Source organism: Balaenoptera physalus (assembly GCF_965194825.1).
Source record: "Balaenoptera physalus genome assembly, chromosome: 16".
Lineage (NCBI taxonomy): Eukaryota > Metazoa > Chordata > Mammalia > Artiodactyla > Balaenopteridae > Balaenoptera > Balaenoptera physalus.
The window spans coordinates 45,373,529-45,399,183 of NC_138898.1; the positions used below are offsets into that span (position 1 = coordinate 45,373,529).

Sequence of the window (25,655 nt, forward strand, 5' to 3'; positions counted from 1 at the left end):
GTCTGGGATGCCCCGGGGAGGTGGCCGGTGGTGCCGCTGCCTCTGGGTTTTGCTTGTGTAGCAGGACTTGCTCTTTCTGAGCCTTGTGGTGCTTTCAGATCATTTGATGATGACTCACTGCTGAGCTGCTGGAAATGACAGTCACACTTGACTTTTCTGAGAATCTGGAGGGAAGGGCCCTTGGGAGGTCGAGGTTTAGGGGCCGAGACAGTTGGCTTTCCTCTGTTAAGCAAACCGGATGCTAAAAGCCCCTTCCTTTCTGGGTCAGAGTTGCCCTGAGCCTGGAATCTGCCTGTCTGAGGGCCTCTCCACGCCTGTCCACAGCTGGGCCACAGCTGGGCCATGGAGTCAGGGCTGGGCTCAGGGGCCCCAGGGCGGACTGGACTCTCACTGGCTGAGCCTGTCCGTGCCTCATCCTGGTGCCAAGCCCCAGGTGTTGGTGCCAGCAGCGGTCTGTGTGTCTGACCACCCCGTCTGCTCAGCTGCTCATCGAGACTCAGATGAAGGCGAGTGGATGGCCGTTTGGGTTCAGAGGTTGTGACAGCTGAGGAGGTGGGAGAAGAAGAGCTGGCTTGGCCAAGACCTTGAGGCCCCGGACGTTCTGGGCCTCCTGCTGAGAAGGGGGAGGAGGTGGGCTTGCCCCTCGAGGTCCCCTGGGCTGCATGTGACATCCTACTCTTGCTGCTGCTTTCCCAGGTTGGGGTGACTCAGTAGGAACGCCGTCGGAGCAGGGCATGACGTACGACGCGCTCCATGTTTTTGACTGGATCAAAGCGCGAAGTGGAGACAACCCTGTGTATATTTGGGGCCATTCCCTCGGCACCGGGTAAGAATTCCCCGCATGGCCTTTGCAGGAGCAGGTCTTCACGGGCGACTGTCCAGCCCAGGCTCTCCTAGGGGCCCCGGTGTCCTCTGGACCCTGTAGCACCATTAGTGCTGTGATGGGGGCAGGGGATGAAGCACCACAGAGACCACGAAGGGCTTGAGATGCTTCAGCTCCTCAACCCAGGAAGTGATGGGAGGTACAACAGCAGTCGTGGAGGTGCCGTCTCCTCCGCAGGGAGGATGCAGACGCGCCTCAGCAGGACTGTGCCCTGAGGAGGTGGGTCCGAGCAGAACAGGACAGGGCACTCGGGCTTCCCTTGGCCTGGCTGAGGACGCATGTGCTGCCCAGCAAGCTCAGGAGCCGGGGCCTTGATTCTGTTTGCAAACAGTGGGCCCCTTAGCCCACGCTTGGCGGCGTCACCAGAGAACTTGGGGAGGCAGCAGTGCTGGTTCCCTTCCTCCATCTGCCAAGACAGGAAGCACTTAGATGTTCCGCGTGAGCCGCCTGCATTGCTTCCACGGGCTTAGGGGCCAGTGTTTCTAAAGGAGCCCAAGACCGGCACCTGCTGTTTTTCTGCTGCCTTTCCTTTGGACGCGGTGGCTGCAGGCGGGTTGGGACCGCAGGCTGGGCAGTGCTCGGGACAGGGCCTCCTGGCCCGCCCTCGCGGGGAGACTGAGCCCTGGACAGCGGAGCAGGCCATCCTGCCCTGGGTGTCTGCATGGGACCCGCCCAGGTTGGTCCTGGGAAGGCAGGAGGCCCCCAGGCCTGGCAGACTGCAAGTGCTGCCGCCCTCAGGAGCCATGCAGGCAGACTGCAGCCTCCTCCCTGCTGACGGGGCGGCCCTGGGCCCTGCTGTCCTCCTCCATGTCCCGGCGGCACCCATACGGGCCGGGTGTGAACTGGGGCACCGCTGTGTGGCCTGAAGGGGCTGCTCCAGGTGAGGTGCATGCCTTGGGGACATGGAGGTGCCCTGTCAGAGGGGCTGGCTGACGGCTGGGGCATCTGTGCTCCCCCTGCCCAAAACCCCACTGGTCACTTCGCAGATCCCGGCTTCCTCGGTCACCTTTGAGTATTAGGATGATCTCATCTGAAACAATTTTTGTCAAAATTCAGCTGAACTTTTTTCTTCTTTCCAGAGTGGCCACAAACCTGGTGCGGCGCCTCTGTGAGCGAGGTAGGGGCTCATGTGGGGTCACACGTCGTGGGGATGGCCCGGCTCCCGTGGGCAGGTGGAGTGTTGGGGAGCCGGCTGTGCTCCAGGCGCTGGGGCTTCTCGTGAAGTGGGTGGTGGTGGACGTGCCGTGCGGTGAGACGAGAGCCAGCTGCTGAGGTGGGGGCCTGAGCAGACCCTTGAGGGCCCACTCCCATTCCCCCAATCCGCCAGCGGCTGGCGGGGCCTCACCGGGGCCGGGGCTCCGCTGTCCTGTGGAGGGTGGGTGGATGGGGGCGGGAGGAGCGTGTCTCGCTGGGGCGTCTTGCTCACCTCTCAGTTCCTGTCTGTTTATCTAGAGACACCTCCAGATGCCCTCATACTGGAATCTCCATTTACTAATATCCGTGAAGAAGCTAAGAGCCATCCATTCTCAGTGGCAAGTACAGATCTTGTTAAAAATGGACTTATTTTTATAATGAAAATAATTGCTATAAAATATAAAAATGACTAAGTAAATATGTATAATAAATAAATTAAAATATCATAAAATTATTATTTAAATAGTCTATAAGGAATACAAACTTTATTAAAAGTTAATTCTCATTTAGTTCTGGGGAGAACCAGAACCTGACTACAGAGCCGCTCAGGATGTTTGTAACTTCGTGCCAGGTAGAAGGATGAGGTCATAGCCAGGTTGCCTGAGGGCGGCTGTACCCACAGGAGGCCTTGCCCCCTGGCACGGTTTGCCCCCCTGGCATTGCTTGCCCATGGGGCTGAGTGCAGGCTGAGGGCGCTGTCCTGGCTGCCTCCCCAGGAGTGGAGCTGGTGGGCACCCCAGGGAAGCCCTGGTGGGGATTACATGCTGTTGGGCCGTCACTGGCCGGATTCGAGGCCTTGGACTCTCCATTTACAGGCTGGGCCCAGAGGAGGGTCCTCTGTACCCTGTTGCTTCCTCCTCCCTCTGCTTCCGTGTGTCCAGGGGAGCCATGTCGGCCCCACCCGACCTCATGCTGCTCCGCTGCAGACAGAAGAGTCCTTTGTTGGGTCTCCTTTGATGTTGCTCTTCTCCTGAGTTGCACAGACCCCATTCCTTGGGGGTGGCAGCCTGTTGTGTGTGGGAAGCCTGGTCTCCTAGTCTGAGGTGTGGGAGCCCTGTTTGCAGGCAGCCCCCCTGCAGCCGGTCTGGGGCCTCTTGAGCAGGGAGTCTGAGGGCGGGGGGCAGGGAGGGCAGGGGCGCCCCCCCCCCCAGCTCCGGGGGGCCCACAGGTCAGCCTGCTCAGAAGCAGGAGTGACCCCTGGGCACACGGCACCTCTGTCTGGACCCTCAGCCCTGCGGGGGTGTTTTAATTGATCCTCTGCTTATTGTCTACATGTTGCCTCCAGATCTATCGATACTTCCCTGGGTTTGACTGGTTCTTCCTTGATCCCATCACAAGCAGTGGAATTCAGTTTGCAAATGATGAAAAGTGAGTACCATGGAAGAGAATTTAGAAAAACCCCAAGAACCCCCAGAATAAGTGTCTTGAGTCACGTTAACCAAGTGGGATAGGATTCTGAATACATAGGGATCTTTTCTAAGCAACACATCTCTGTAAAGGGAATGTCAATTAGAGAAGGAGAACCAGGAATGTGGAAAGACTGTAGGATTAGATTAAAGAAGTAGGAAGACAACATATTTTTGGTCCATAAAGCTGTTTTATTTGAAAATTATCTATCAAAACCAGAACTCCTAAACAGGTATTAAAGCAGTAATAGTAACTGTTATTCAAAAAATGACTTTGCCTCAGCCATTTGTTTTGTGTTTGGTTATGGAAAGATGTTACGAAGTTTAATATTAAAAATATTTCTGAGGTAAACCAGCCGTTACATGTTCTATTTAAGGACTGTTTGAACAACGTTCAGATTCTGTTGACATAATCTTTGTGATATCTTAATTTCATGGGTTTTAATTTCTTCAAAAAAAAGAAAAAGGAAAAATCCTTATCTGAATATGCAGTTAACATTTAAAAATCTACATTTTTTAAAGAAGGATTATCTGAATAGACTGGGTTCCCTCTAAAAATGACAATGGTGAGAAAGCCACCTTTGGCTGTCCCCCAGCTGAGCCTGTGTGAGTGCTGGTGGGCTGGCCGGCCCTCACCCACTGGAAGTCAGGAGCCCCTGCTTGGTGGGCAGGTCTGTTTCCAAATATTTGGTAAGGTGACAGCATGTGAGGGGGGCCTCCAGAGTCAGAGAAGCTACGGAGCAGCTTCGTGGGTGGAAGTCCAGAAAAGATGTTGCCCAGCAAAGCGTGACTCGCACACCAGCAGCGCTCCACCCTAGGAGTGGAACGCGGTGGGCGGGTGAACTTGCGAGCCGCTAGCAGCAGTTGCAGACTGCCAGAGTTAGGCCTCTGAGGGGCGGCGCGCCCCCAGGCCTGGTCCTGCCAGGTGCCAGGCTTGCCCCAGGGCTGCCCTCGTGAAGCCCCCAGATCAGCATGGGATCGCCAACAACAGGTGTCTGCGTCCAGCAGCTCCCCGTGAGACCTCAGTGAGGGGCGGCTAGGAGACCCCGGGCCCATCCAGTCCTTCTGTTAGGTGGTTTGCTGAAGGACAGGATCCTGTGAACCTGTTGAGAATGTTAATTTACTTGAAACTCTCAGGAATGACCTTAAATGTCATTTACACGAAAGATAAATTAGAGGGTGGCTCTTTTGCCAACAGATGTCCAGTAAAGTTCATTTGCGTGAGTTTCCTGGCCCACCTAAATTACTTAGTTTGTAAATATTGTTTTGTAACTTTTTAAGAATAGTCTACTGGCAAAAGAAATAATTTTTAATTTCCAGGAAATATTCAGGGACCCTATTTGGTGAATGAATTGATCTCTAGATTTGACTGACACCTGTCACCTAGAATAGATATTGATGGAAACATCTAAGAAATCAACTGCTAGTTCTCTATTAAAATGCCCACAGTTTGAGGCGTTCCACACCACGGTGAAGCGCTCCCTAAGCCAGGTCCCTGCTGTGGGCAGGACTGGGAGCCCAGGAGACCCCAGCTCCTCCTGAGGGCCGATCCAGCGCCTTTCTCCCTCCCTGCAGCGTGAAGCATATCTCCTGCTCCCTGCTCATCCTGCACGCCGAGGACGACCCGGTCGTGCCCTTCCAGCTCGGCAGAAAGGTGGGTGTCCGGCGGGCGTCGGGCAAACTCATGTTCGGTCCAGGCTAGGCCAGGCAGGTGTGGAGGAGGGTCTTGCTGCTGGCAGGGCCCCTTGTGAGGGAGAGGGCAGAGAAGGTTGGCAGCAGGGTCGGGGCGGGGCTGGACAGCTGATGCCGCCCCAGAAGGAAATGTGAAAATAAGCAAATGAATATCTCCTGGGTCCCCCGTACAGGGGACTCAGCCAGGAGGGCTTGCCAGTTACTGGCTGGAGGGAAAGAACCCTTGATGGCGAGGCTCCCCCAGTGGCTGGAACTGGTACAGAACTCTCACCTGTTCTCTTGCCTCTGGGATGGAACTGACAACAGAAGGTGCCATGTTGCCTCTGTGTCAGCTTTTGCTGTATTTGCTTAGCCTTTGCTGCCAGGAAGCCTGATTAGATTTGTAGGTGGGGGTAGGGTGGGAGAGAGCACTGTCTGGCCGTGGCGCTGGCAGGCTAGAGGGCGCGACGCCCAGGCCACCTCAGACCAGGCCTGAGGCAGGTGTGCGAGGGCCAGGTCCTTCCCTCCAGCTGGTCCGGGCACATGACCTGGCCATCCCGGGCTGGGAGTAGGGGGCTGAGGTGGCATAGATCCTGAGCCACCTTGTTGACGGGCCTTGACCCAGGCACACGGCAAAGTTTGAGGCACACAGCCCACCCAGCCCCAGGGACTGAGTTATCGAGGCTGCTGTTGGCACTCGGGCCACCACCGCATCCCGTAGCAGGTGGCTCTCTGCAGTGCTGCAGGCCCCTGAGGAAGGGCGGTCTGCAAGACGGGCGTGAGGACGGAGAGGGTCTTGAGTGGTGGCCCTGAGGGTCCCTGCTGTGGCCGAGGAAGGCTGCAGGGTGCTGTGCATGGGGGGCTTGGGCTGCTCTTTGGAGACAGCGGCCATGGGCTGCTCTCTGTTGCAGGGGGAGGCCAGTAGGCAGGTCACCCCCAGGCCCCGGGCGCTGACCCACCTCTCCCTCCCCCAGCTCTACAACATTGCTGCACTGTCACGCAGCTTCCGAGACTTCAAGGTTCAGTTCATCCCCTTCCACTCGGACCTTGGCTACAGGCACAAGTACATCTACAAGAGCCCTGAGCTTCCACGGATCCTGAGGTGAGGCGCTCTCCTCTCACCTGCGATGCCGTCCTGCGTGGTGATGGCTCAGGCAGGCGTGTGCGGCCGCAGCTACAAAAGCCATTTCGGGGCCGAGTCACAGTGAGGGGTCAAGAGTGTCACCCCTCCCTCCTGGGCCGTCCCCACGGTCAGTAGGGCTGTGATCTCCCTGTGGTGCAGGTCGTGCAGTGCAGACACCACAGCTGCTTCGGGTCAGGCCTCCGTCCCTTCCCACAGGCCCGTCAGGTTGCTGCTCCTGCGCGTGGGGCACAGGGGGATGCAGGTCTGGGCCAGCTCCTCAAAAGCCTGTTTGTCCCCAGCTGCTTCTGGAAGGGAGGCTGTGCCCCTGGCTGCACTGCGCTGGCCGAAATCCTGGGCCAGGATGTGGGCTGCCGCCCCGGGCACCCATCTCGAGCTTGGGCGCAGAGCCTGAGGATGAGGGGTGTGCTGGTGGCAAAGCGAAGGGTTTGGGTGGACCAGGCACTCCCTGCCTCCCGCTGGAGGGTGCAGGCAGCCCGCACGTCCCGGCTCGGGGGCCTCTGCTGAGCCCGGGGTGCTGGAATCGGCCCTCGGTGAGGTGTGTGCCGGGTGGTTACACTTCGCCCTTGAGGTTCCAGGGGCGTTCCTTTGCAGTTTCTTGCCTCACGGATGTAGGTTGCTGCGAGGGGACAGTGACGAGTATGGGTTTGCTCTGGGACTGTGGCTTTTCCCCATAAAAGGAATACATTACACAAAATGTAGACCAGAGAATGGCTGCAACATTGGGGTGCAATTAGTGACCCCATCCTTGCTCCTGTGTGTCGGGACTTGACTTGGGTGCTGCTGTTGGCACCCTGGTTGTTTAACTCCACGGGGTTTTCTGAGCGGAAGTGTGGTCCTCCAGGCTCCTTTGCGGCCTCCCCGGGTGGGCTGTAGGAGGACCACAGGAGGTGGTGTCTCAGGTTTGGCCTCAAGAGGTTTGGCCGACAGGTGTCCTCCTCTGGTCCAGGGAATTCCTGGGGAAGTCGGAACCAGGGCGCCAGCACTGAGTGTTACTCGCCACCTGAAGGAGCATGAAGATGTCTGCCCTTGTCCCCCGCTTCCTCTGGCCAGCCCGGCACCCTGAAGATGCGCCTGGAGAGAGAACTCGGATGCCAGCGGGCCAGGGAGAGGAGGCCCTGGCAGACCTGAGGCACCCGCCCCGGGTGGCTGGGAGCACAGGTCTCTGTGGACAGTGTGGGTGGCGGGCATGTGGCCCTCTCTCCCTCTTGCTGCCACTCAACCTGAGGTCTTGTTGGGAAGACGGTGACAGAGCTTTCTGGCCGTCGGCTGGTTGATCCCACACTTCCTGAGCTGGGCACCGGAAGCCTGGGGCAGGAGGCGTGGGGTCTTGGGACCACGTTGAGCTTTCTGACACCACTCTCGAGAATGTGGGGAAACTTGGGTTCTTTCTGTCCCTTCCCAGAACGGACTCTAGTGGTTCCATCAGCCCCTCCCGCCCTGTGTACCCCGCTTGCCTTCCTTGGTGTCCCTGCCTCCCTGGGCGGCCCCACTGCTCCCAGCGGGGGAGGTGCCCATGGTCTGCCTTCCTCCGATTTCCACCCACCTGTCTACCTAACCTGGCCTTAGACTGAGCATTTATTTAAGAATAAAATCGTGGTGGTGGTCTGTCTGTTTTCTCAGTGACACCTCCAGCCCAGGCCCTATGCACAGCCCCAGGCCACTCTCAGGACCCGGCTGTATGGGAAGAGATGTTGGCTCTGTAAGGCCAAGGATCATGGGCCCTTCTTTCCCGCTTCCTTCCAGACACTGAGGCCCAGCAGGGAGGGGCATTATCTCTGGGGAAAGGCCTGTTCACGGTGGGGAGGTGGGGACGGCTTCTCCAGGTGGAGCAGATGGCATTTTTCTAAAAACCAGGCCTACACAGGTGACCTTTCCAACCTTACAGTTAATAAGCTCATTGAATGTTGCCGTGTCGATGGACAGGTGGTGGGGTTCAGGCTGCTGGAGTGCAGGGACTCTTCTGGCCCACGAGCATCGCCCTGTTCACTCACTGGTGGTGGCGCTTGTGTTGGGCTTTTTGCCAACCCAGCCTCCCTGCACGTGTGCCATTCCCAGCCAGCGCCTGCCAGCTGTCCCACTTCTCACCTCCCTGCTAAGTGACCTCTCTCCCAGGAGAGGGTGTGTGGCTTAATAAGGGGGCTTTGAGCTGTGCAGTACAGGGTTTGTCCCAGGTCGGAGGACTTCAGTCCACCTAAGTCTCTCCTGATGGCAGGCCTTCCTCCCCTAGATCGTCAGGCTCTGGCACTTTCCAGTCCCGGCAGCACAGAAATTCCCCAGGGTGGGAAGGGGCTTGTTTACCTGCCCCCCTTGTGGCCTGTTAGCAGCTGTGCCCTGGCTGGAGGCCCAGAAGCAGGTTACACCCTCTTTCTGAAGCACCTTAGAGCTGCCCATGGTGATTCTCATATCTGGAAAACCCACGTCTCTCTTAAACCAGGTTTGAAACGGAACAGACTCTCCTGAGGTCAGTTTGTCAGTTATCTTCTACTGGATGGGTTTGCTCTGCGCTCCTGGTATCTAATTCAGGTGTGAGCACGGCTTGCAGGGCCCCACCCCGTCCCCCAGCTTTGTGTCTCCTTGGATTTCCGTCAGAGCTGGGACACCCATCCCCACCTGACACTGTCTTCATGTAACTAAAGCATGAAGTGCCCGCCTGGCCAGGGCAGCCCCTTCGTGCTTTTCTTAGTCACTGAGGCTCCTGGAGGCTCTGCAGCTCAGAGCCACATCCCCAGCTCGTCTTGACCAATGAGGCCGTCTAGACCTGGCCTGCTCTGCCTGGGCTCAAGTCTGCATCTTGTTTTTCTTAAAATTTTGTGTATGTAAGTTGCCTCAGATTTTCTGGGGGGGGGGGAATAAGGTAGGCTATAAAGTAAAAATACAAGCTGTTAGTGTTTTTACAGGTGTCTGACAGTCCGAAGATAAGGAAGCATAAAAAGGGATCGTGGAGCTGGTAGCTGCCGCCCTTGTCAGCTGTCAGGTAATTAGTAATCAGGTCTACACATCTCTGCCTGGTGGCATCTCAGCTTATTACCTCGGTCCGAGCGACTAAGCTTAAACTGTGGGTTAGGACTGACCCTTTAACGGGTCACAAAAGTCAGTCTGTGGTCAGGAACAGCAAGAAATGTGCACAGCTGTGAACTGTGGTCGTCAGATGCATGTGTCCCAGGAACTGCCCCAGACCTGAGACCAGGAATGTGCATCTCAGGTGCCCCCAACCAAGGGGTGCCTTGCACACCCAGCCACCAGCAGGGGTCCACGGTGTTCTTGGGTACTTTGGGTAACAATGAGCCCCGAGTCATATCCCTCTGGGTTTTTGATTTAACCTGCAGCCATACAATTTGGGGTGGGGGGAGAGTTTTGGTCCCCAGGGCGTTCCACTTCCCAGGACCAGGAGTGGGTAGCAAAAGATGGGTGCAAAAACCAGTACAATTCACACCAAAAATGCCAACACCCAGGAGACAGTTTTCCAAGTGGCTGGGTTTGACAGTTCAGGCACTTGTGGCTCTAAGTCCCACATGCAGCTGGGGGTGAGAGAACTTTCTGTTCTCAGTCCTGGAATGATGGACCATAATTTAGCCCGGCTGGGACATGGACTGCCCTGGGCACAAGAGTGACACACAGAGGCCAGATCAACTGAGCACAAGCAGGAAGGTTTAATCCATTTCTCACACGAGGCAGTGACAGTGAGGGGCACAGTGATGGTTACACTCAGCCTAAGGGACGGGCAGCAGAGGGTGCTGGGGATGCAACCACAGACCCTCATGCCTCTGGTGAGGTGAGCAGTCAGGACGGGGATGAGGGCAGGACCCTGTGCCACCCAGGTCCAGCATTTGATGAGACAGCCTCAGGAAGCTTCCGCCCGCAGCTCCTGCCTGCTCCCTGGCCCTGTCCTTCCCTGGCCCTGTCCTTCCCACCTGCTCACCCGCCCTCCCCAGCACCAGCCTGCTCTCTGGGCAGAATGGAAAGTGGGCTCCTCTGGGCCCACTCAGTCCTTTTCTAGACCAGGTTGTCATGCTGCTGGAAGGAGGGAGGCTGGCCTCCTGAGAGACCGGAAACGCACCCTCCTGGACTCGACGGGCACAGGGAGGGCACAGATCTGCAGCGGGGCTGGGTGTTCAGCTTCACTCAGCAGAGGTGGGGACCCCACCTGGGTCCCCAGGGCCAGGTGAGAACATCCCAGCATTGCCTCCCCAGGCACTAAACTTCAAAAGGGCTATTTTTAGTTGCTAAAACAAGGAAAGGCTTCAGCTAGTTTCATTTCCTTGTGAAAAATCTTATGAAAAAGCAAAACCAAACCAATTCTGCATCAGCCAGCCTTGTCCCAGCCAAAGCTCCCTAGATGCTGGACACAGGTGTCGTCCCCAATGTCACTCTCAGTTGTCCTGGGGCCTCTTTATCTGATCAATCTGGAAACCCCGGGCAGGGTGCCCACACAGCAGCTATGAGGACATGGCCTAGCACACTGGACCCTCCCTGCATGGCCAGGAGGCAGAGCTGGGCCAGGGAGGACTGGGGCCACACTGGACGGCCAGCCCAGGTGCTGCAGAAACTTACACCGCCCCAGGCTTTACCACGGCTACCTGGCCGGACCCCAGAATCCAGAGGCTCAAAACTAAAAACGAGCTCACACAAGGTGTGTGCAAGGCTGCGAGGAGCCCAGCAGACAAGTCCACCTTCCCGCACCTCCAAGGGGCGGGTGGGCAAAGCAGCAGGCCGACTGCCCTGCTCAGTGCTGCGGGCTCCGCTTTCCTGCAGGGAACGGGGGAGCATCTCACCTCAGCATCTTCCCCCAACCCGACCCCTGAAAGCCGCCACCCGGATCCCTATGGCCCTCCCGGAAACAGCACTGAAAAAAGCAGGGTGCTGGCAAAGTGCTTGGAAACGGGCAGAGTCAGCAAGAAAACAAATGCCTCTGGTCGCGAGGGCGGGGGCCTAATCTCTGGGGAGGCTGGGGGGCGGGGTCTGCAGGGCAGAGGGCTCCACGCCCCAGATGTCCCGGGCGTACTCCGTGATGGTGCGGTCACTGGAGAACTTGCCCGAGCAGGCGATGTTCCTGATGACCTTTTTGGTCCACTCCTTGGGGTTCTGCAGAGGGAAGCGGGTGCTCGGTGACCTCGGGCTGTTCCCAGATGCACTTAGGCCCTGGGCAGCCTGACGGATGACGAGCACTCTACAGCCAAGAGTTCACCGGGAAGGGGGCCCACCCACCAGGAAAGTTTCCAGATGACTAGACAGAGGTCCTGCTGGGGTGCGGCACACACAATGCACAGACACTCCACCAGAGGAGCATGCGCCCCCAGACTGCGGCCAGCACCAGGAGGGGCCTCCCCGAAAGGAAAGCAACGGTTCCTCCCGGAGCCCAGAAGATCACTCGGTTTCTAGGCCCCCTCCTGTTCTGTCACAGGAGGGAATATCAGGGGCTGTTTCCTCGAGTGGGGGGGGAGGGAGGGGTGAGACGTGGGCAACAGCTCAGACACCCAAACCCCTCAGGCCGCGTCCAAGAATCTGCTTTAACGGCCTGGGCCATGAACCATCTGACCCAACAACTGCACAGTCACGCCCCCGTCGCCAGTGTCCCCTCCTGCTGCCGTCCTTGGCTGGGTGCACCGGGTGGAACACCCTCCTTTACCTCCCCAGGTTCAGGAGCTGAATCTTCCCAGGAGACCCCACTGGACATGCACGCTCTCTGTGGGCCACGCCAAGGCAGGGACACAGGGCCGTGGACTGGGGAGCTGGCTCCCACAGCCCCACCTTAGAAACTCCGCTCCTTAGAGCTACAAGTCCTTGTTCTACTTGCTGTCAGATCTGTCACTTTTACAAGGAATTGTTCATCTTCTCATTTTAAGCACAGAAAGGTCTTCACTGCTCACAAGGCCCATCCCTCACCTCAGGCTCTCCTGATCACACCCACATGGGCCGTCAGACCGCAGGCTAGGGTGTGCAGAGCCTCCAGAAGGAAACTCCTGCCCTGCTCACCTGCGCTCTGTGGCAGCTGCCCAGAGGCTGCAGGGGAAGGTGCGCTGGTGTGGACAGCAGCCTGGGCAGAGGGCTAGCCGAGTCAGTCCCTGGGCAGGAAATGAGGAAGCCCAACCTGCTCTGGGCCACTAGATGAACTGTGACCTCCTGGGAGTGGCCCGAGACAGCAGGACACAGTCACGCCCTGCTGCTTTCCTGCCAGGGCCCAAGGACCTTACCCGGTACAGCTGGTCCACCCGGGCCTGGCACTCCACGTATGCCTCATAATCCGCAAACACCTTGAACCTGAAATGGGAGACAGGAAGCTGGGCTGGATGGGTGACAAGTGGGAGGTCAGGAAACGGGCCTGGCTGGCTGCATCATCATGCTCTGCAGGACAGGGGTGGCCACGGGGACTACTCTGTGAGCAACACTTCTGTCCTGGGGACGCTATTCTAGAAAAACCTTATTTTAACCCAGTGTTCTTTAAAGAACCCGTGCACATGGGTTAGAGCTGCACAGGCTGAGGCCTCCCGCCAATTTCACCTCCAGGGGAAGGGCACAGGGTGAGCACAGGCTCCATCACCATCTGTTCTCAGGTCTCACAGGCTGAGAACTGGTGGTGCAGGATTTATGGACACAGAAACGTTTTGTTTACGATTGAGTCAGAAACACAATTCATAAAACCCTGTAAAGTCTCTCCTTGATCACAGACCTCAGCAGGGCCAAGCTCCCAGCCCCAGGCGTGTGTGGAGTTAACGATTGGGTTTGACAGAAGCCAGCTGACAGCATTCGTCAAAAAGTGACAGACTAAACCAAAGGAACTGAAAGTGGAGTAGAGGTGGCAGCATTCATCAAAAAGTGACAGACTAAACCAAAGGAACTGAAAGTGGAATAGAGGTCGATTCTCAGCCTTTGACAGACTCAGCTTTTACCACCTGGGTGGAGAAGAGGCCTGTCGTCAGAGGAGGAGGCACTGCCAACCTATAACAAGTGCTGTGCAAGGCTGTGCCCCGGGGCGGGTGGGGGGAGCAGAACCCTGTGTCAACGGCCTCATCATAAAACACCAACCATGTGGTAACTCATGGCCTCACAAGCTCATTCCACCTGAACCACTCCTGGGCTCCCCGTTAAACCCAGCCTCCCTCTGCCCCAAGGAAGTCGCCTCCAACCCACCCAGGTGACGCTTGTCACTCCCGTCCAGGAGGTCAGTTGGTGCCGGGGGCCTGGGGCTGGACCTGGCAGCTGGCAATCCTGCCACCAGGCCCCCAGGCTTGCTGAGCACCGTCAGAAGCCCCACAAACCACGGGCCCTGGGTGTGGCCGAGCCTCTGGCCGTGGGCTGAGGTGGGGGTGAGCCTCACCGAGGCCCAGGCTTGGCCCCAAACAATGTGCAGTTTTCAGCCCACCAGGGGGACCCTTTGACCCATTGGGGAGGGACAAGGGGCCTGCCCCACCTGTCATGGTTCAGCAGCATGTCGACGACACCCTTGAAACAGTCAGGCTCCCTGGGGGAGAAGAAGCCGCTGCTGATCTGGTCCACGGCCTGCCGCAGCTCGGGCAGACAGTCATAGTACTCCCGGGCGTTGTACCTGCGGGGAGATGGCAGCCTCATGGGCAGGTGCTGAGGCCGTTTGTGCCCTGGGCCCAGGACAGCCAGGTGGGGTTGGCAGCCGCAGGCACTGGGAGGTGGACATGGGCCGTGAGCACATCAATTCCACCTCCTCCTTTTACTGTTACAGACACGTGATTGCTAGAGGCCATACAAGTCACGTGCACGGAGGAGGACGGCTCTGTCGCTGTCCTCCTCGAGAGGATGCTCAAGCAGCCCCGCCCCCGCCCCCAGTGCCAGGATGTTGCAGAAGAAAATGACATGTGAAACCAAGTTGGGGAGACACCCTGCAGCCATTAGGGAGTCTGGGGAGAGGGAGGCGTGTGGCAGACGTGGGACAGGGCCAAAAGGGCCAGCGCTCACAGGCTGACAAGGTTCTGACTGTTTGGGTTCAGCAGCCGGTGCCTGAGGCTTCAACAACTCCCCTGAAGAATTTTAGGCAACTAGGCAATTTCAGTTGCACAGAATTAGGCTGGGCTGGGACCCCTCAAGGTATCCAAGGGTGTGAAAAACAAGTAGAGGAGATCTGAGGTCTTGAGAGGGACACACACCCTTTCCGGTCCAGGGCTTCCACGTCCTCCACCCGCAAGCCAAAGATGAAGAGGTTCTCCGCCCCAGCTTCCTCAGCCATCTCCACGTTGGCTCCGTCCATGGTGCCAATGGTGAGGGCCCCATTGAGCATGAACTTCATGTTGCCTGTGCCCGAGGCCTCAGTGCCCGCGGTGGAGATCTGCTGTGACAAGTCGGCGGCGGGGATCACTGCAAGCGGGCAAGAGCAAGACCCGTCAGCCATGAACCACTCAACACGAGAGCAATGGGAACAGCACAGAAACACCACGCACTGCCCGCACCACCTATACGGCTCCCTTTTTTGACCCAGGGCAGCCTGAGGCAGAGGATCCACAGTGGAGACGCCTGAGAAGCCCTGCAGGTGGCAAAGGACCTTTGTTCTGGAAGCTTCCGCAGACGAGGGCCAAACCAAAGCCTGGCGGTGTCATCATTCCCTTGTATCCTGACATCACTGCTGTCTTATTCGATCAGCCCCGCAGGCTCCTTAAATGGCTTAAAGAGGAATCCGACTCACAGCACCAGAGGACTGGGGACAGCGGGGGGACAATCTTCTTGTGGCCACATGCACCGAAGTCACTCTGTGCCGTTTACAGACTGGCATAGCGGCCAAGACACGACCCCATCCACGGCCCTGCAGCTTCTCCCAAGTGTGGGTTCCCTGCGTGAGTTTCTCCATGTGGCAGCAGAAACGCAGCCTCCGTCCTGCCTGCCTTGGCATCCCTGCCCCCACGTCCTCAGCTCGTCCTCAGAGCTGATGCTGCTTCCCTAACCCAGCTGAAGGGCACTCAGGGTCAGCCAAGACCAGAGCCCAGCCCCTTCTTCAAGGTCAGGTCCAGGTGCCAGGATAGAGAGACAGGCACCCCCGGCCCCTCAGGCAGAGGGACATGGGCAGACGGGATGGTGGACACGTTACCACAGCCAGTTCAAGAGCTGGGGGAGGGTGCGGGGCCCAACCCCAGGCTGGCTGTCCCCAAGGTCAGTTCTAAGGAAGCGCAGGAACTGGCCTGGGAGTGCCAGGCGGCGGCCGTAAGTTGCTTTAGAAGCTCAGTGAAACACTAACCCCAACCCAACCCCCGAGCCACACATGGTCCATGGCAGCGGCGGGACCACAGGGATGGTCCTGATGACCCGGCCGCAGTGGAGGAGGAGGGAGTGCGTGAGCCTGCCCTTCGCTCAACGGCTGGAGGGCAGCGCGCAGTCTCATGGATCAGAGGGGCTGCTACTCGGGCCACAATTCCAGGCTCAGGTGTCCCAGCACTTCCTGCCAGGTCTCCGGAAGTGGCCGGCTTAGAAAGGACTGTCCAGCTCAGGACAGCTATGCTCCGAGGCACATTTGGCCACAGGCCCTTCTCCAGATGGCAACACATAGCCAGTACCCCCGAAGTGGAGTGGCCCCAGGCTAGACCCTCCCAGAGCAGGTGCAGGACGCGAGGCCAGAGTGAACAGGTGGGGACGAGCAGAAGCATCCTCTGGGGGACGGTGAGGGCCAGCAAGAGGGAGCCCCGGGGCAGAAAGGCCAAGCTGAGGGGCAGAGGAGCGAGGAGGGGGAGCAGTGGGAAGTTCAGAGAGCAAGGATGTGTGAGGCCAAGGATGACCCACAAACGTGGTGGCAGCAGGGCTCCCCCAGAGCCAGACCGGGGGTAGGGGGGGCCCTCCGGCTGGGCAGCCTGGTGTTGGGGCCGTTAATCTGTTTGAAAGCAAGACAGGCCCTGACCAGAGAGGACCACTGGCTGCGCCCAGGGAGGGCAGGCTCACCTTTCTCGGCCAAGGACACTCTGTAGTTCTCCAGGAAGATCACTTTGAGCCTGTCGCCCACAACGGGATCGTGGTTGACAACGTCGCCGATGGACGTGACCAGCTTGATGATCATCTTGGCCATGTGGTAGCCGGGCGCTGCCTGGAAAGGGGGAGGGGTGCTCAGCAGACACCCTGTGCTCAGGTGCAGGGCAGCGGCGCTGGAGCCTGGGCTGGACACGCCCAGCCTGGACACACCCAGCCGAGTGGCTCTGCCAGCAGGGGGCGGGGGGCTGAGGCCATGGCTTCCCTGTGTGTCCTGCCCTCAACCTGGCAGACGGACCCACGGGGCACGGCGCCCCACCCGCTTCGTTTCCAACCGAGCACCTCTCATGACGGCACCTCACCCACGTGCACAGATCTGTCAGCCTCAAGCTTGGTTTTCTGATTCTAGTTGGTTTTTTCAGAAATGGAGAGAGAGAGGGAACAAGGACCTCTGAGAACTGACTACCCACTTACAGGAAACGCAGGGAGCCAAGGAAGGTACTGGGAGATACCAGAGGGACATGGTTTGGGGAAGACACACAACATGATTTCTGTAACAAATTGCAGGGGGAAAAAAGAGGGGGACATGGAGGAAAACTTACAGATGAAGAGATTTAAGAGACACAGCCGCCCGTCGCCACGTGAGAACCTTGCTGGGTCCTGATTCAAACAAGCTCAAGATATTTGTAGCTGTCACAAGACAGCTGCATGTGGCCCTGGCTGGATATTTAATGATGTGGAGGAATTCTTGTCAAGTGTTTTAGGTGTCATGGTGGCGCTGTGTGGTTTTGCAGGAAAACATCACTGTGAAGACAACTGATTAAGTTCTTAGGGTTGAAGTGTTATAATGTCTGTAATCTACTATGAAATGGTTCAGCAAAAGTCTGGGGGACAGGTTTGTGGATGTTCTACAGTTCTTTTTTTCTCTTTTTAAAAATGTTAATTTTTAAAAAATTAACATTTTTTAACTTTTTGAAAGTCCACATCTCTAAGAAATGCATATGGCAATACTGACAAAACAGCACGCTGGGGTGGGGCGGTGGTGGGATGAATTGGGAGATTGGAATTGACATATATACACTAATATGTATAAAATAGACAAGTTAAAAAAAGAAAAGAAAAGAAAAACCCCAGCACGCTGTCCGGAGTCTGCTTTAGAAACATCAGGAGTTGGTGGGCCAGGGGACGGTGGCAGAGACAGAACAAGACGGGCCTGCCCATGAGGTGCCTCCACCTTCATATGTGCTCAAGTAAGAGGCAAGGACAGTCCTGGGCCCACCTGCAGCCCCCGTGAAGCAGCTGTGCCCAGGCTTCTGGGAAAAGTGGCAGAGGGTGGGGACGCAGGCCCTAGAGTGTGGAGCCCGATGAGGGGACCCACTGATGCCTGCCGGCGATACCCTGGGACTCTGAGATCCCATGTCCAAAAGCACATGTAAATAAAATGAATAAGGCCAGGCTGAGCCGAGAGCAGGCGCACATCTGGCTGACGGAAGCAGCCAGCGACTCATGTCCACTCGGCACACAAGTGCAGCGGAGGCGTGGAAAGCCGGCAGTTACACAGAGAAATGGTGCTGCCCCATGAGAGGCAGGGGCCAGCAAGCCCAGTAGAGACTGGCCCTTGGGGCTGGGGACCCCACTCCCCTGGGCCGGGCAGACAGGGGCCCCATCCAGCTCCCTCCTGTGGCTGAGCTGATGGAGCCTGACCTGGCCCAGAGGCACACCTGGGGCCAGGGCCTCTGGGCTCTGTGTGCAGGTTGGCGCCCGGCCACCCGCAGCATCCAGCCCCGACGCAGAGGCACTGCTGAAAAGCATGGTGGTTTGTGCATCCCCAACCAACGCCAAGCAGGAGCAAAGAAGACGTCACCTCACCTTGCCCCCGATCATGACAGTCCTGGGCACAAAGGCCTGGGCTGGGTCCTTCTTTATTCCTGCAGGACAAACAAAAGAGAGCCACGTGAAGCCCCTGGAGCCAGACATGCCTGAGCCCTGGGACAGGCCTCAGTGACAGCGTCCTCAGAGGCCAGCCCAACACAGGTGTTGCACTGCCAGGAGCTCCCGCTTACAGAATTCTACACTTGGTCCAGGTTGGTTTGGAAGGCCAGCCAGGAGCAGACTCTTCCAGAAGGTTCAGTGGAAAAGCTGTGCCTTTGCGTCCAAAACAGCCCAACACAGGAGCTTCTTTGGGTCTGGTCACCAGGACTGAAGGCCCTTGCATGTGATGGGTACTCAAAAATGGGGTGACCTTGGGATGGTGATGATTCACCGTCAGCCTGCGAGGGATGTCAGTGAGACCCCAAGCCCCCTCCGTCACTGGGACAGAGGGTAAGAAGCCCCCCCCAGACCTTTTCTGCACAGGAGCAGACAGCTCACCTCCAGCCCCAGCAGAATGAGGTGTCCTCACCAGGCCACTGGTTTCCAGATTTCAGCTGGGGGTTGGGGGCAGGGAGTGTCTACAGAAGTGACAGGCTGCCCTAGATGGCATTCACCAGAGTCAGGAATCGGCCGCAAGATTTACAGGAGCCACTAAAGGGTCACGGCTGATCTTTAACGTCTGACTTCAGGTTCTAGTAGGAACGTGACCGCCCCTTAGTTCTGAATCTTCCCGCTTCCAGATTGTGGACAGAGTAACAAAGAGAACAGGAAAAAAAAAAAAGCCAAAGACCCACAAACTATATTTTTACTAAAACTAGTAAAGAAGAAAAATACGCTGACTCCAGATCATTGAGCAAGTCCTGCCGGGTCATGGGATGGGTGCGAGACAGGGCTGTGAAGTCAGGGTCTCAGGAACCCCAGCCTCCTGGGGGCTGTGAGCGGGGGAAGGGGAGGCAGGAAAGAGCCCCAGGGGGCCAGGTGGGCAGACCCTGTCGGCACCCCTCCTACAGGGAAACCTCGGAAAGGGGGTCTGGACATCCTCGTGGACAGAGGCCCACAGGGCCATGACGCCTCCTCAGCCAGCCTGGACTTGGAGCCCCAGAGAGGTGTCACAAGCTGGGGAGGCCTGCGGCTGCCTTGAGCTCACGAGGCCCGGCCAGAGTCCTGACGCAGCTCCTCAGACACAAGCGACCAACCCGAACACACAGCTTTGCCACAGACGAGGGAAGTGGAAGCAGCCTCCCTGTGAGTCCCCAACCTGTGAGGACTGTCAACACAGACAGGAAACCATAGCGCCGAAACGCAAGACGCCGGGAGAAAGCAGAACACAGGCGACAAGGCAGAACCGCCCCACAGAGTGCAGCCCGATCACAGAAGCCAGGAGGGAGGGGAGACGCGCAGAAAACACAGAAGACACACACAGCGTGGAAGCGGGACCAGCAGACAACATGGAACAGAAAAGGAGGGAGAGCTACCAACAGGCAAAAAGAAGGTGGTGGAAGAAACCAACCACACACCTCACTGGAGCCGCAGTAGAAGAAAGCCAAACACATGTTTTAATGTATTTCAAGGAAACTTCCTAGAAATGATACAAGATATCAACCACCATCCTCAGAGTGCCGGAGCATCAGGAAAATTGACCCACAACAGCCGGCACCCAAGACACAGCCGAGTAGAATGAGCACAGGCCAAGAGAGCAGCTCACTCCGGACCCACCCTCCAGATGGTGCCGCTCAAGGAAAGAATGGGAGACTGAGAACATCGCTTCCGCGGAACCACCCTTCCTGCAAAAGGCCACAGACTGCTGTGGACGTGGAAGACCTCGGGGCACAGGAGCTGGGCAGAAGGGCGACCGGACGGCCCTGTAAGAGGACTGGGCGTCTCATCGCAGACTGAAACCCAGGTCAGATCGAGGCGAGGATGGCAGAGCAGCACCACGTTGTGCGCTGCATACACGCAGGTGGACGAGCGGGTGGGTGACACGTGCCCTGACGGCCCCATCGGAATGCCGCGGGCGCCCCGGGCGCTCACAAGCCGAGCAGAAGCAGCACCCTGGGCAGCAGGAAGGCAGCGGCCACAAGAGGTGACGGGAGGAAGGGCAGGCCACCCAGCGACTGGCCCTGCTGCTCATAGGCAGGGGACTCGGGGACACCGCCGGGGAAACGACAAAGAAAATGCAGAAAAATCACAATTGCAGAAGAAAACCACGGCAAAGAGCACAAAACGAAGTCTCCGTGAACTGCTGTTTCTGGGCCGGGAGGCACCCCCTTCAGCCACACACACAGGAAGGCCCTCACCTGGGCCTTTTCTGAGGGTCGGGTCAGAACCACTCAACCCAAACTAGCATCCGTCCTGTCACTTCACTGTCTCACGAGCGAGCGGATCCCTCAAGACAGAGTCTCCCTCACTGGCAACTGGAGACCTGATGTCCTTGAGGGGAGCTCTGCGTCTTGGAAAGTATTTGGTTCCTTCATTTTCAAAATTAGTATTTGCTTTACTACATTACAAGATTTTAAGAACCAAGTTTTGGGCTTCCCTGGTGGCGCAGTGGTTAAGAATCCACCTGCCAATGCACGGGACACAGTTCGAGCCCTGGTCCGGGAAGATCCCACGTGCCACAGAGCAACTAAGCCTGTGCACCACAACTACTGAGCTCACGTGCCACAACTAACTGAAGCCGGTACACCTAGAGCCTGTGCTCCGCAACAAGAGAAGCCCGCACAATGAGAAGCCTGCACACCGCAACCAAGAGTAGCCCCCGCTCGCTGCAACTAGAGAAAGCCCGTGCACAGCAACGAAGACCCAACGTGGCCAAAAATAAATAAATTAAAAAAAAAGAACCAAATTTTTCCTTGAGGCTTTATTATCTTATTTATAGAAGTAGCAAATGTTCATAGTTACTTTTAGGTGGGTCTTTGATTCACATGTGCTTCAAAATCAAATGCCACTTAAATAGTTTAAGGTGTATAGATGTAACATACTATTTCATCTTCTATGAGTATACTTCAAATGCCTCACCTGCTAAGTATAATCTCTCCAAATAACTTGAGAGGAGTCTAATAACGATAATACCTAAGTATGAAAGAAATGCTACACCAGACCTAAAACCCAGCCTCCAAGTACCCCCAAGCCTCCACTCTGGAGGAGGTGCAGCCCCTGGGCCTCAAGCTCCCCAACCTCTGAGTTCACGTCTCACTCCTTGTAGCTGCTCTGCTCTGAACACAGAAAACCAGAAGGCGCCACTCAAAATGAATGTGCAATGTCCTCCCCAGTGGCCATGTGAGAAAAGGGCCTGGTCGGAGGGTGGGTGGGGCGCAGGGGCGGAGCACTCACGGTTGTACAGGGTGACCACGTGCAGGCAGTTGAGCAGCTGCCGCTTGTACTCGTGGATCCTCTTCACGTGCACGTCGAACATGGACGAGGGGTTGACCTTCACCCCGTACTCCTTCTCCAGGAAGGCAGAGAACTTCGCCTTGTTTTCCTGGGAGAACAGAGGTAAGGATGGTGGGATGTTCACAGGGCCGAGCCCCCAGGGCTGGTGTCAGAGACGCAGCAGGGTGGGGATGCCCAGGACGCGCTGCCACCCCAGGGAAGACACAGAGGGACACAGAAGGTCACCGGAGCCTGGTGGGCAGAAGGGGGAAGCGTGATCCTGAAAGCGGATCCGCATGAGAGCACGGAGATAAACAGGGAAGTAGACACGCAAACCCAGGAAGAGGAGCAAAGGATGAGAAAAGCAGAAAAAGGAGACGAGGAGACCTGGGGCGGGGGCGAGACTCCAAAACGAAGACTATTTCTGGGCCCCCGAGGCCAGGCTGTTGGCACAGTGGAGGGTCAGTCTCGGTCTTCAAAGGCCACCCAGTGGGCCAGGCCGCCTGGCGGTGAGGTGGCCACAGGGAGGCCCAGGTGTGTGGACAGCATGTCAAGTGCAGACGCGAGACCTGCATCGATTCCCACTGCTTCCCTCCAGAGGAGCTCTCCTCCGGACCTGGGCAGCGGTGCGCTCAGGGGTCAGCGGGGCCCCCTCTGCAAGGCTGAGTGGGGGGATGGGCCCCTCTCCGGGCCTACCTGCTTGACCTGGGCCACGTCCCTGATGAGTGCCTCGTCACTGACCAGCTGCAGCAGTTTCTTCAGTTGGCTCAGGTCCGTCAGGAAACCCTCCCCGATTCTCTGCCGAGCCATAAGGGAGATGCGGTTTCTGCACCTCTTCTCCCCCCCTCAGCCCCAGGCCCGCTCCTCTCCCACGACACCCCCTCCCAGGAAACACCGCACACCCGGCGCCAGTCAAGTCCCGACCACTGAAACGTGCCCTCAAATGCACGCGCCTCCCCTGGCTCCCCACAGGCCTGAAACCTGGGGTCCCGTCTCCGCCCACCCCCAAGGCCCGCACCCACCAGAACCGCGAATGGACAGAGGCTTTCCGGCTGCTCCCGCCCGGCCTGGGCACCCCACCCTGCCCCCGACGCTGCAGCACAGCGCTGTTTCCAAACGAACCCCAGCTTCAGTCTCCCTGTTTCTAATTTAGGACCGAGAGGAAAACTCCTGGCCTCCAGACACCTGGGCCGTCTCCGTGGCCTCGCCCTGCACCGAGGCCGCACCAGCCAGGCTGCGGGTGGTCACGTCCCTGCAGCGCTGCTCCCGGGCCCTCCCAGTAACTGGGCAGGCAGACCTCGGCTCTGCCGTCCCTTTCCAGAGAAGCCTCCTTGACACACAGCCCGCCCCCCAGCACCCCCGCCGCATCCCCATGTCCAGCATGCGGCCTGGCCCCTGCGTGACTTGTCTCCTTCCTCGCTGAGCGCGTGAGCACGGGAACAAGTCAACAACGACCGCGTCCCTGGCTCACAAACCTCTTCAGGGGCAGCTGGGCCTGAAGCCTAGGACTTCCCCTCTGGACTCCTGCACAGGCCGCCACGGCTGCTGACCGACCGCCCGGCCCCCCACACCCGAGGCGACAGTGGGTCCCCACCGCCCGCACCGTCCAGGAGCCATCACTGTCCACACACAGAGGAGCAGGTCGCCGCCCACACGGCCCCAGGCAGCTGCCGCTCTGCCTGCCCACAGCTCCAGGTGGGCTCAGAGGCGCCGGCCTCACCTCCACGATGGTGTCCGCCAGCCCCGGGTTACACAGGAGCAGCCACCGTCGGGGCGTGATGCCATTTGTCTTATTCTGGAACTTCTCTGGCTCCAGCTCGTAAAAGTCCTTAAAGCTAAAAACGCAGACAACGGGCAACTGTCACAAGCGCTGTTTCAAACAAGGTGAGCGAGAGGCACAAGGCCCTCTGAAGGGAGCTCCTGGGCGATCCAGAGCCCAGCCTTTCTGTTCCAGCCCCCAAGGAGCCCAACTCCACGCCAGCATGTGGCTGAAGCCTGGCCACCTCCCAGTTGTCGTGACAGTGGAGAGTGGACGGACAGTGGGGATTAAACAGTACATCACACAAAGCCTCAGGCCAGCACCGAGGACACGGAAGCCGCCACACGGACAGACCCGTCCAGGACTGCCGGGCGCTCACACGAGGCGCTCCACAGGTCTGGGGCGAGGATGGAAAGGAGGAATTCCAAGACCACATCCCACGAAGAGGGGGCAGAAGCAGGGAATCTGACCTAAGAATTCCTCCTTCCTCTCGGGGACGAGCCCCAGCCCGTCACACCCTAACCTCCACCCTGGCGGGGCCCAGGACTCTTGTCCCCAGGCGGGGCGCCGAGGCCCACAGCCAGCGGCACGCGCTCCAGAAGGAGAGCCTCTGCCTGGACAGACCGAGAACGCAGACAACGGGAAGGGCTCCTGGTGACAAGAGGGCTCGGCTCCCCAGCATCGTGCACCGAGTCAGGGCCTCACCCTCCCACCGCCGCGCTCTGGCAGTTCACGCGCCCTGGCGCAGGCAAGCGCAGGCCCCACTCACACTGACTGCTTCACGATCTCCGAGTGGATCCTTGCCACGCCGTTGACAGCGTGGGACCCGATGACACAGAGGTGGGCCATGTTGATCCGCTTGCAGTCCCCTTCCTCGATCACGGACATCCTCCGCAGGCGGCCCACATCCCCGGGGAACAGGGCGGCCACGTGCTGCCGAGACAGAGCAGTGAGCAGGAGGGCGGGGGGCTGCTTTCCCCAAGAAAGGCCCAGGGCGGCTGCAGCCCAGCCTGACTGGGCCCCGGGCGAAGGTCTGCCTCGGCCTGGGGGCAGCGGGCCCGGCCCATGGGCTCGGAGGGGCTGAGGAGGCGCCGTGTGCTGTACAGGAAGAGATGGGGATGCTGCCCGCTGGCCCAGGCAGGGTGTAACCGCAGTCTACCAGTGAGAATAGCTACTCTTTCACCGAAAGATTAAAAAAATGAACTATAATCACACCTGAATTCTAAGTTCCCCTGTGGTGGACCACTATCCTTTCTGTGGGTGACAGAGGAAAGACAAAGGTGATTTGTTTCCAAATCACCCAAACGCTGCAGTGATGTCTCAGGACAAAGGCCTCTGGCATTCCAGGAACAGACACTCACATCTAAACCTGCTCAGAAATGAGAAGACTCCCCACCACGCAGCAGGGGTCCAAGCGAGGGGACCAGCCAACAGCTCTGCCAAGTGACAGCCCCAGACCCCAAAGTCCTCTTCTTGAACGGCTATTCCCTTCAAGAAGTAAAGCACCTGTCCCGGGCCAGACGATCTGACGTGGAGGGCAGAGGAGGGCCTGTCAGAGCAGGGCAGCCCTCTCCCCTGCCCGCATCACCATAGGAAGGGCGTGCTCACATCCAGGTGCCTCTGGTTGATGGCGTAGACGATCTCCAGGTGCCGTGGCAGCAGCTTCTCAAACATGGACACAGGCCAGCGCTCCAAGGCCTCGGGCAGCACCGTGTGGTTGGTGTATGCACAGGTCTTCCTTGTGATTTCCCAGGCCTACAACATTCCAGAACACCCCAATGTTTTATTCAGAAAAAAGCAGCTCGTGGCCAGATGCCAAGGTGAGGGGAACGTGTAGGGTCAGAGGCAGGTGTTCAGATGCCACCAGGGAAGGCCCCGCACGTTTCTGCTCTCCGGGGCCCAGAACTTCCTAAACCCACAGTGAGCCCTGCGCCCTTCACTGTCCTGACGCGCCCCACGTGCACCTCACATCCTGACCCAGAGCACACGCAGAAATGAGCACCTTACCTGCTACCTGGGAACCACCGCAGGTGGTTTTCCTCTGTAAACCAGACAGAGCTCCAGGCAGCTTTGCTTTATTTCCACCAAACTGACTTCACACCCACAGTCCAGAGAAAACTGGTAAAGTGTGTGGCCCTGCCCTCCGCTGGCCAGGGGTGAACAGGGTCTGCCCAGCCCCACCCAGAAGTGCAGCCCCAAACCAGAAAGGGGCTCTGGTGCTAAAAAATGGGGTAAAAATGGTTTTATATGTTGATTTAAGTAAATGAGATCAACAAAACCCCACTAAAGAATCTAGGACCAAAATAAGTGAAGCAGGGAGAACAAGCCTATAAATGTGTAAACGAAGTATTTCTTTAAACTGAACACTTCTGGGTTTTTCGCCACAATTCTAAGATGAAAAAATATAGGTGAGAAGCTCTCAGAAGTGTCGGAATCCTTTTC

General features: G+C 57.9%; 2 protein-coding genes across 8 annotated transcripts in view; one reads left to right on the forward strand and one right to left on the reverse strand.

Moving 5' to 3' along the window:
* The window catches only part of ABHD12 (abhydrolase domain containing 12, lysophospholipase), a 73,578-nt gene extending 61,110 nt beyond the window's left edge, over nt 1-12,468 (forward strand). Inside the window, exons 7-14 of one of the 7 annotated variants that reach the window (XR_014254559.1) lie at nt 697-826; nt 1,963-2,000; nt 2,336-2,415; nt 3,363-3,445; nt 5,059-5,137; nt 6,129-6,256; nt 9,185-9,272; nt 11,933-12,468. Coding sequence is in view for 5 of the 7 variants with exons in the window: in XM_082428611.1 (XP_082284737.1) it covers nt 697-826; nt 1,963-2,000; nt 2,336-2,415; nt 3,363-3,445; nt 5,059-5,137; nt 6,129-6,256; nt 6,577-6,802 (764 nt within the window). In the remaining 2 variants the exon portion in view is untranslated. The other 6 variants (XR_014254560.1, XM_082428611.1, XM_082428614.1 and 3 more) reach the window with 6 other exon arrangements.
* PYGB (glycogen phosphorylase B) overlaps nt 9,925-25,655 on the reverse strand; it is a 59,886-nt gene continuing 44,155 nt past the window's right edge. Inside the window, exons 10-20 of the mRNA XM_082428595.1 lie at nt 24,822-24,968; nt 23,983-24,146; nt 23,175-23,289; nt 22,151-22,252; nt 21,416-21,563; nt 18,080-18,138; nt 16,187-16,328; nt 14,413-14,620; nt 13,707-13,841; nt 12,490-12,556; nt 9,925-11,380 (exon numbers count right to left, since the gene is read on the reverse strand). Of these exons, the coding sequence (XP_082284721.1) occupies nt 11,228-11,380; nt 12,490-12,556; nt 13,707-13,841; nt 14,413-14,620; nt 16,187-16,328; nt 18,080-18,138; nt 21,416-21,563; nt 22,151-22,252; nt 23,175-23,289; nt 23,983-24,146; nt 24,822-24,968 (1,440 nt within the window). The 3' untranslated portion in view covers nt 9,925-11,227. The remainder of the gene's footprint in view (nt 11,381-12,489; nt 12,557-13,706; nt 13,842-14,412; nt 14,621-16,186; nt 16,329-18,079; nt 18,139-21,415; nt 21,564-22,150; nt 22,253-23,174; nt 23,290-23,982; nt 24,147-24,821; nt 24,969-25,655) is intronic.